This window comes from Olea europaea, unplaced genomic scaffold (assembly GCF_002742605.1).
Source record: "Olea europaea var. sylvestris unplaced genomic scaffold, O_europaea_v1 scaffold2303, whole genome shotgun sequence".
NCBI classification, from domain to species: Eukaryota; Viridiplantae; Streptophyta; class Magnoliopsida; order Lamiales; family Oleaceae; genus Olea; species Olea europaea.
Genome location: NW_019241121.1, coordinates 16,032 through 26,158, shown reverse-complemented (window position 1 = coordinate 26,158; position 10,127 = coordinate 16,032). Strand labels below are relative to the sequence as shown.

At 35.4% G+C, this 10,127-nt stretch overlaps 2 protein-coding genes across 3 annotated transcripts; both read right to left on the bottom strand.

Annotated features, from left to right (window-relative positions):
* Positions 1–733: 733 nt before the first annotated feature.
* Positions 734–5,237, bottom strand: LOC111381423 (4-hydroxy-3-methylbut-2-enyl diphosphate reductase, chloroplastic-like). Its single transcript, XM_023005204.1, has 10 exons — positions 4,883–5,237; positions 4,140–4,336; positions 2,877–3,056; positions 2,627–2,758; positions 2,451–2,525; positions 2,268–2,373; positions 2,063–2,157; positions 1,632–1,817; positions 1,460–1,546; positions 734–994 (listed from the first exon to the last, which is right to left on the bottom strand). The coding sequence occupies exons 1-10, from the start codon at positions 5,142–5,144 to the stop codon at positions 929–931; spliced, it is 1,386 nt and encodes a 461-aa protein (XP_022860972.1). The 5' UTR covers positions 5,145–5,237; the 3' UTR covers positions 734–928.
* Positions 5,238–6,304: 1,067 nt separating this feature from the next.
* LOC111381431 (protein DETOXIFICATION 33-like) lies at positions 6,305–10,094 on the bottom strand. Of its 2 annotated transcripts, XR_002700339.1 has the most exons (7): positions 9,028–10,094; positions 8,857–8,943; positions 8,660–8,716; positions 8,221–8,459; positions 7,839–8,044; positions 7,411–7,640; positions 6,305–6,713 (listed from the first exon to the last, which is right to left on the bottom strand). XR_002700339.1 is itself a non-coding variant. In XM_023005211.1 (6 exons), the coding sequence occupies exons 1-6, from the start codon at positions 9,561–9,563 to the stop codon at positions 7,563–7,565; spliced, it is 1,203 nt and encodes a 400-aa protein (XP_022860979.1). In that variant the 5' UTR covers positions 9,564–10,094; the 3' UTR covers positions 7,185–7,562. The 2 variants fall into 2 exon arrangements, 1 of the variants encoding a protein (XP_022860979.1); XM_023005211.1 differs by lacking the exon at positions 6,305–6,713 and having other exon boundaries at positions 7,185–7,640.
* Positions 10,095–10,127: the final 33 nt, after the last annotated feature.

Here is a 10,127-nt window from a genome sequence, read left to right as displayed (position 1 = left end):
CCATTTAATGCTTGTTTAATAAATCTCTACCAAAATTTTATCAACTTGTTAAATTTTAATTGTGACCGTACGTTTTATGAAATTCATAATTTTTTAATCAGAAGTTTCATTAATTTTCATCAAAATCTGCTAAAATTATTATCATTTTTTTTTATGAAACAACCACTTAACATCCATAAGAGATGATGAATTAATATATAAAATAAAAATGAGTGGAAAAGGATCTCCATTTTTTGGGGATGGCATTGGAATAGGTCTTTCTATAATCCCATTATTTTTATTTTATTTATTTATTATTATTATTATTATTATTATGATGGGAGATCCGTAGTCACTACCCTTCGGGTGCACACTAAGTAAACCCTCGGACTAACGCAATAGCCTACAAACCACGCCTACCATATAAACCGCACTAGGCAAACTTTGTGCGACAAACTCGACCGAAAAAGTGTCAGTAGGGGAAATTGAACTCATGACCAAAAGCCCTCGCGCTCACTTACGTCACCAATTACATCATCAATATGTGTACAATGATGTACGCTTGAGAATTTGTTGGTACAAAATGCAAAAGTCCATTTCCAAATCGAATTTCAGTTAACTTCTCAAATTCATGGCATACAGTTCAGTTCTTTTCCCTTGTAGATTTCCAATCAGAACTTTACATGAATTAGACTTTTTTCCCCTCTTTTAGAGGTAATTCTCTTAGAAACTTGCCAGCAATCAGGTTGTGTACGTCGGGGGAGATGACGAAGAGAGACATCTCCCATATAAAGGGACATATAATTATAAATTGCAATTACATATATTTCGTCATGTTACACTCAGTGGAACTATAAATCACTCCTCGATTATTTATTGACTTAAATATTGAGCAGTAAAACTCACACCTGCATAGCTAATCTACGCTTTGCCGGTGTTGAGACCTAATCTATACCACTTGCAACGCTTCTTCACGCTTGATGTCAAAAACCTTGATGAGGGCATCTTCTACAACCTGACCACAAGCAAATTTCACAGATAAAAGTTATCTCATAGCACTGTTTAAATCTCAAGCTTTCTAATTATGTACTAGAGCGTGTGTGGCTAAGCCTAAAAAGGGTAAACTTACTGTTAAGAAATTATTTTGCCAAACATGATTTAGCTTTTTCAGGAACTTTTCAGTCGAAAAATTTACTTCTTAAAAATAAGTTTTCACTAACTTTCCACAAAAGGCATAGCGAAACATGCTGTTAAATCGTTGGGATGGATTTAATCATTTGAGTTCTGTGGTTCTGATATTCTGGACAACTATTGTGATTAGATCATAATAAAAGTTGCATTACTTAACCAATATTGCATTTGTTCACGCGTGTGCACTGCAGAGAGCCCCCCAAATTTACAGTTCCCAATATCTTGCATGTAAAAATTTTAGTGATGCGAAAAAGGAGGATAGGAAAAAGGAATAGCTGAGCAGAATTACCTTATCAGGGGTGGAAGCGCCAGATGTTACGCCTATTGTGATAGGACCCTCTGGTAGCCAGTTCTCTTTCCCTACCAACTCCCCATGCTGTTAAATGCAACATGTAGATGATCAGAAAATGTTTGTTGACTCGGATTTAGCTTCATAATAGAAACCGTTTACATGCACATACCATCAACTTGTAACTAATTCTGTTTCCAGGACCTATTCTCTTCTCACTGTCAATCCAATAAGATGGAATTCCACGAGCCTCTGCAATTTCTTGTAGGTGTGAAGTGTTACTCGAGTTCCACCCACCAACCACTAGCATGAGATCCATCTGTCCATCAACCAGCTTATACATGGCATCTTGCCGCTCCTGAATGCAAAAGGTTTGGTATAAATAAGAGGATGGTGCCTTAGAGTCAATCACAAAATACAACAGGTTGTTGGTAGCAATAAAACATCATGGTGGATCTTTTTTCTCTGTCGGTGAGAAACAATAGCTTCAATTCATTCAGTTATTTTAACGCTATTATCTTCTTCTCTACGAGGAGTCCTAAATATATCAAGAAAATATTAAACCAAGCAAATTTGGAAAACGATGTCTGGAAGGGAATTTACTTGAGTTGCATCACAAATAGTATTAAAACTTATGAAGTGGTTGTTAATATTTTCCACTCCGTACTTGCGCATCAGGGATCTCTCAACTAATTTTCCTGCAGGAAAAAAAAAATGTAAATAAAAAGAAGAGGAAGAAGCAGCTAAAATCAATGTAAGAAGTATATTTCAAATAGCACAAGAAAGGTATTGCAGGTTAGCGACTAACCAATCTCCTCAGTTTCTCCCTTCAACATTGTTGTTTGATTTGCAATACCAACTTTTACAAGATCTGTATCTGGATCAAACCCTTTGGATACTGCATATCTAAATTTCTGCAAACCAACAATAACATGAACTTTATGCGTTACGGAAGTCTTAGAAGTGAAGAATGCAAGCTATTGTTCTGCACCTCAAGAAAAGCCTCTTTGGTTGAGCTAGATCCATCAAGTTCACCACCCAGAATGTAATCGCAAACATATGTCGCCTGCATCCAAGGATTAATCATTGTAGCTACTTCCAAAAATGGATGCTCATTACTAAACAGACAAGAAAAACAAAAAATATGAAACAGCATATCAGATATACCTCTGCCATGTTCTTTACAATTATATATTTCCTGGCAAAAGAAGCAGTTGCTACAGTCTCTTCATGAGAATATTTTCCATGAATAATTGAAGTGTACTCTCCCTTCTTGTGCTTTTCAACAGTAGTCCATACCTACACAACGAAATTATAGGAAATAAAAATGTAGATGGTCAAAAAGGGGTGTAAAGCATGAATATATACTCACATATAGTCATAATTGTTTTCAGAATGTGTTGAAGGGGAAAATCACCTTCGATACCCATGGGCAAGTTGTATCAACTATTTGCACGTTCTTGTCGTTTAAAAGCAACATCTCATCCACAGCAGCTCCAAAAGCAGGTAGCACCACAACATCGCCCTTATCAACAACATCAAAAATTTTCTTCCCATTCTCAACAGGAATATTTTTAACTTCCATCTCATCAAGCCTCTGGTAAGTAGAAAGTCAAATTATCTAATCAGTATAATTAGTCGAGTTTGATTCTTCCCACAAATGATTAGGTAGTCGCGCTTTAAACATGTAAGTCTCTTGTCTAATGCAAAATTTAAGTTTACTATTTACCAGGTACAAACTGTTTACCTGCAAACAGTAGATATATAAAAAATTTCATAAAAGCCACACTCCCAAAAATGTTTCTAAATGTTGGATTTTGACACCCAATAAATTCCGGGCAATGATGTTAAATCGATATTGGATAAGTTATATCGACACTTTAGTGATGGCTCGACCCGGAAAGAACTTGGGGTCATTTGAAGTAACTTAATTGAGTTAATGTTGCTCGTGATCCAACACTTTTGGATGGTCCAAGTTGTAGCTTATTGGTGGTGATATATTGGTTATTAGGTTTGTTGGCCCATTGGATTGTTTTTTGGTTGTTGGCCCATTAGCTCCTTCATTCTTGGCCCAACTTGTGATAACTTAAGTAATATATATCTAGCTTCCTGCTACAGCCGTTCCTGTGTGTTGGTTTGTGAGAAAGAGAGAAAAACGTGAGGTTTGGCCGGTGTTGGTTCTTCTTCCTTGAGGTTTCAATTGCTACTCTATTCCCTCTTCCTTTGTGGCTTGCAAACCAATCACCAAGTGTCTCTTTGTAGGTTGAAAGCTTGTGGCAACCAAGTGAAAGTTGTGGGTGAGTTGAGCTCAATTGGTGTTCATTTGTTGAGTAAACTGAGCCCGGATCGAAGATTTGCACAACACTGAAAACAATATCCTCTATAACCACATGACAGATCATGACTCACATGTTCGTTGCATGTGGTTATATGAAATAAATGTATACAAACTGACTAAAAGGAAGCTTTAACAGATAAATAAAAAACCCCGAAGCCAATATCACTAGAAGAGAATATCTTCATCAAATATAAATGCTCCAAACGAAGGTGACAGAACAACCAATAGATTGAGAAAAGGAATAAATGAACAACATTTGAACTCAGCCTGTGACTATTATCTACATCCAAATATAGTTGAATTTTGAATGAACGGTAAAATAATGACTTCAGAAACGGATACCTGATTAACGGTGGGGTTATGAATAATTTCATTGGTGAGCCAGATCTTCTCTGTTGGGAATTGTTTTCTTGCTTCATAAGCAATCTGGACTGCCCGCTCGACCCCCCAACAAAAGCCATATGCTTCTGCAAGCTTTACTGTTACATTTCCCAAGGTGTATACATACCCATTCTCCTTCAATCTCTTTATAATGTCACCTGTAATTTTCCATACTACCATCAAATCCAAAAAATAAAGAAGTACAAACAGAGTTTAGCATGAGATCATGCATGCCAAGCTGCAAAAAGAATTATGTGAGAGAGGGAGAAAATAAAACCGCAATTAAGACTCCAGAATACCAGTTAGGCATCAAATCAATATCTCAAAATTATCTAAAGCCCGTTAATCTTGAACAAATATGTATATAATGCAAAGATTAAGATATCTTATGAATCAAATACATATCTCACTACATACACATTTTATGTGTTCCAAGGGAGAATTAAACGGCCTGTATAATAATAAAAATCCTAAATAAGAAAATTTCAAGGAAAAAAAAAATAGCAGCACATTTGTATCTTTAAAACGAAAAATTTCACTTGCACAGGGAAAACAGAAAAATATAAAGCAACTACTAGTCTACCAATGAAATTCAAAAATCAACTCCGAACTAATCCCCTTTTTCACCAAAACAGTTCAAAAAAAATAAAAAATAAAAAATGTACACAAATAGCCAAAAAAAAATAAAAAATCAGAAAACGTACTTGTGTACTCGCGGTTCATGAGCTCAAGAGTCTCCTCTTTGTGTCCAAACCCTTTGCGATTGTAATTCTTGCTCCTAGTCAAGTTATGCCGGAACACCTTAGCGTCAAACTCCGACTCCACGGTAGCCGACGAGGATGAGGCAGCTTCTCCGGCCGCGGAACATCGAACGTAGCAAGATTTTCGGCACCAGAAATGCCGTGTCTCCGGCAAAGAGAAGCCCGGTCCGGTGGAGAGACGAGAAAATTGCAGAGAGATGGCCATGTGTGGTCCTAGATGCGTGAAGAGTGTGACTGAGAGGTAACGTTAGAATTGTATTTGGCGGAACATATGGTTTCGTGTGCCAGGTGCGCAATTTATCTCTAGCGCGCTCGTGATCCTCGTTTTATTTATTTGTCGTATGTACATATTTTTTTTCTCTTTTTCTATATTTTTTCCCTGACAATATTCACAATTAATTGATAAATTAATCCAAGTCCTTATTCTTTAGTAACACGTAATCAAATTCATTTTTGATAAAGTTTTTTTGAAATCATAAATTGTCATAGTTCCCCAACAAAATTTAATTACGTGTTTTTTTTAGCTCTAGCGTGCTCATGATCCATGTTTTATTTAGGCCCCATTTGATACACATTAATGTAAAAATGAGAATGAAAAATATAGTCGTTATGGGCTCTACATAAAAGATAGAAAGTCAAATATGGTGGCTTAATGTGATGGATAACGGTCATATTTTTCATTTTAATGAGAAACAAACGGGGGTTTATTTGTCGTATGTACATTTTTTTCTCTTTTTTTATATTTTTTCCCTAACAATATTCATAATTAATCGATAAATTAATCCAAGTCCTTATTCTTTAGTAACACGTAATTAAATTCATTTTTGATAAAGTTTTTTTGAAATCATAAATTATTATAGTTTCCCCAACAAAATTCTTGAGTATTTACAGTCATTTTCAATTGGGTCTTGATTATACAAATTAATAAAGAGGAGTTCAAGTCATAATCAAATAACTTAAAAGCGGGTCAAACTAAAATTGGCTCAGTTTGGGCCACTAAAGAGGGACACCATACGCCTTCACAATTGTGGGACATATATGAGTGATTGGTATTTTTTTAGGTACAATTATTTTTTTCTCAATTTCTCTTTCTGGCTCGTTTTTGTAGCTCATGTATCATTTTATTAGCTAGATGCCTCATTTGGATGATCAAGTTATGATATTAGGCATATGATGAAAATTATTGTATGATATAAGAGCATAGAAATTATGAGGGCGTTTGTGTTCCCATTTTTATAAAAATGAGAATGAAAAATATAGTCGTTATGCGCCTCACACGAGAGACCGAAATTCAAATTTGGTGACTTGATGTGATGGGCTAGAAATTCAAATTTGATAACTTGATGTGATAGATAACGGTCATATTTTTCATTTTAATGGAAAAAGAATGGAAAAAAAAGGGGGACTATATGAATAACCTTTGACGATTTCTCAATAACACTAAAACGTATAAGCTACTTAATGAAGTGAAAACTGTTGATTAATCAAACACGTAAAATAACTCTTTTAACTTAAAAAAAGAGCAACTTCTAGTATCAAGGCTCTTTTTGATTTTTTAAAAATCATGTCAAATAAGCCATAATTATGCTAACCTCTTACCATGAGAATGCATCATTGGAAAGCAAGGGTAATCAGCGACATCCAAAGTTCTAAATTCATACCTTCGAAACAACCACAAGAATTAACTAAACCAGAAACACAAGATAGGAAACTCACAGTATCATTGCATGTGATGCACACTGCAGATTTGAGCCCGTTTGGTACGGTTTAAAATCTGATTTTAATTCAAGTTAAAATCAAACAATCAATATTGATCATATATTTTATGGGTTCCACAACTTTTCAATCACACATTTCAAAAGCTTCTATCACAATCTACTAAAAATTCTAATTTTAATCCTCACCAAACATTCTCTTCAGAACAACCTTAGGGTGGGAGGAGTCAAAGAAAATTTGGGTAATCGATCCCCAGCTCTAATAGTAGTACACTACGCTATTCTTATTAGGAGATTCACAAAAAAGGCACACTTTTCACCATCCTGAACCTAAACGTGCACACTCTACTTGCATTTCAACTGCTAAAATGCCCACACTTGGTCAGTTTTCTCAATGATTGTTCACTTTACTTGTATAACAATCCCCAATTGAACATAACATAACATAACTAAGTGTCACACAATTCTTGGAAATAAACAAGTCCATGCCACCCTAGTTCAAACATCCATCAATTCACAGGATTTTCCCAGACCAAAGATAAAATAATCATTAGGCAACCAACCAGTGCCTTCAGTTCAATACAAAGTGAAGAAGATTGAGAATAGAATCAGAAAACTGATGACCATGTATAAAATTCCAGTATTCTTCTCTGGCCAGTATCTCTCTCAAATACAAGATTATCCCTCAAAATCCTCCTTGTTAGGAGAAAAATCGGTAAAGTATAAATATATTTCTCAATTAAAAACATGCTATACCTTTTTATCCTAACATTAGAACACCGTTTTGAATATCCATTGAGATTTTGCTGAAGTCTGAAATCTGCACCACAAACAGTGATGTTGGATGTTTCATCTTTTGTTTATATCAGTGGAAACAATTCCATGTGTTCCTTCCAATTTTTATTTGATTATTCAATTACTGATCCATCGCCATGGGGTAAGGGAGAGGTAGCATATGTTTTGACACGCTCCTCAGCCTGCAACGCCTGTGGAGCAAATTTTGCATATATTGTTAGGGAAATTATTTAGCAAGAGTAAATTGAATCGAGCTTGAATTTCTTGATGAATTAATTTTCAAGACGAATACACTTGGTAAGACCAAATGCAGATTCGTTTGAATCATTGTCCTGAATATTTAGTTAATTCACGACGTTTGACAACTGAAATAGCTATAATAAACAAACCTCTTTAGTCCAATTAGCCCGGAGTATTTGCATAATCAAAACAACAGTTTGTAGAAGGCAACCAGCTAACATCCCTGACCAGATTCCTTTCACACCAAGATTAAATTTGAAACCAAGCAGGGCACCTAAAGGAAGGCCAAACACGTAGTAGCACACAATGTTTATCAGTGCGACTGTAAATTGCCACCCTGCACCAACTGCTACCCCTGCAAGTCGGGGAAGAAATCTTCAGTTAATTTACTTTACTCCATAATGAACATACCAATACTCTGCAATTCTGTTACCCTGGATAATGTGTTCGTGTGCACACATGCAAAAGAAAAGTACCTAATTAAATATTTTGAAATACTTTGGACTCAAATTAAAATGTAACACAATTTACCATGGAGTACAGGTAGAATGCTGTTGAGGAAGATGGTTGCTGCCAGGAAATAACCCAAGCGCGATGTCTCTTTTATGACCTCTGGTTTGTCAGAAAACAGTCTGGGAAAATAGCTTCTTGTTGCAAGAATTGCAACAAGAAAGAAAATTCCAAATAATGTTGATGTGACCACGGCCACTACCACAGAAAACTTCGCAGTTTTAGGATGATTAGCTCCAAGTTCATTAGAAACACGTACGCTGCACATTATAATATTGAGAATATTATAAGTACTCAAGGAACTACCACCTCTTCCTTGGATGATACTAATCTTATTGAAATTTTCAAATTTGAGAGCTTTATAAAACCTCAAACTGTTACACAAAAGTAATTTATTCGACCTTTTGAAGCAAAATGGGGACAAAATATCTCAACTCATGAGGGGAGGAAGATATCTTACCTGATTGCAGCATTGAATCCTAGAGTAATCATCAATACCCAAATTTCCAGATTCATACTGTCATATCAATCACAAAAAATAACTAATCAAAAAAGAGAAAGTGGGGTAAAATATCGACTTAAAAAATTTATGAGACCTATATAAACCCACAGGTACAAACTAAGATCACAATATCAAGAGACGGTTAAGGAACTGACCAAATTGATACTGCATCTACTGCAACTTCTGGATTCTTTAACATACCAACCATAAGGATCACCACAGTATAATACCATAGCTCTAAGCTGCCATGTCAAATTTGATATGATTGTAGAATTATATCAATTTGAGTTATTAATTTTACCACAATACTAAAGTGAACTACTTACCACAGCATGATAGCTGATGCAAGTGACAACTTAACAAAACCAGCAAGGGATTTGAATGCTGATAAGGAAAATCCAGTCCATGATTCAGGGAAAAAACCTGACACCACGTAAACGATCTGAGCTAAAACCACTAGCCACCATGATATGTTCTCTGCTATTGCAGCACCAAGCAAACCTGTCCCAAGCTTTGTCACAAGTATCCAATTCAATAGAACATGAAATGCCAAAACCACAACTGAAATTATAGTCATAACCCATATCTTGCTTTGTGATTGGAGAAATTTTTGCACTGGAAAGTTCAATGCATAAGCATACAATTGAGGAATGACCCAAATAGCATACTTCCCGGCGAGCTCGGAAATATTTTTACTTTGATGAAGGTGCTGAAGTATTGGAGATGCAAAGACGTAAAGAGGTGTTAAAAACAAGGTTGTGACTAGGGTTATAATGCACGATCTTTGCATGTAGATTCCAAGCATCTCATACTGTCCAGCACCAACTGCCTGGCCACATAGTGTTTCTAGAGCACTTCCCATTCCTAGCTAATACAAGAAAATAGCACAATATTGAAAAATCAATTCGTATTCAAGTAAAATTTAATATTTACAAGCCATGACAACCAAATTAAATTTCCTAAACCGACATCCTATGAAACACACTAAATTTTTTAAAGTCAATGTTCTACTATCACTAATATAATTGTAATCAAATATCTTCTTTACTATCCAAGGTTCTTATTAGTATTATTTGATCAGAAAACTTTGTGATGAAAACTTTTGTTAGTGAAAAGAAGAGTCAATTTTACATTTAGAGCACTAATATTAAAACCAGAACAGCAAACTAAAACAGCAACCAAGAACAAGTCAATATCCTATTATCCAGTTGATGTAGATCCATCCAAATTTGTCAAACGTCATCTAAAAAGATAGAAAAGTAACTTTTAAGCGCAGCAAAACATCAGACTCGAATAATCACATCATGCAGATAGTTGCCCATTGCATGCAGGACACAAGTTATCTGTGAAATGCAGATCCAGCAGGTACCAAAATTGAAATTCATTCATCACTACCCAACAACATCTGAAGAACGATCATTTCAAG

Coding starts and splice junctions, on each gene's coding strand:
- LOC111381423 (XM_023005204.1), bottom strand. CDS start 5,144: ATGGCCATCTCTCTGCAATTTTCTCGTCTCTCCACCGGACCGGGCTTC. Junction 3,057..4,139: donor ATAACCCCACCGTTAATCAG/GTATCCGTTTCT, acceptor TCTACTTACCAG/AGGCTTGATGAGATGGAAGT. Junction 2,759..2,876: donor CTTGCCCATGGGTATCGAAG/GTGATTTTCCCC, acceptor TTCGTTGTGTAG/GTATGGACTACTGTTGAAAA.
- LOC111381431 (XM_023005211.1), bottom strand. CDS start 9,563: ATGGGAAGTGCTCTAGAAACACTATGTGGCCAGGCAGTTGGTGCTGGA. Junction 8,944..9,027: donor GCATCAGCTATCATGCTGTG/GTAAGTAGTTCA, acceptor TTGACATGGCAG/CTTAGAGCTATGGTATTATA. Junction 7,641..7,838: donor GGGCTAATTGGACTAAAGAG/GTTTGTTTATTA, acceptor TTTGCTCCACAG/GCGTTGCAGGCTGAGGAGCG.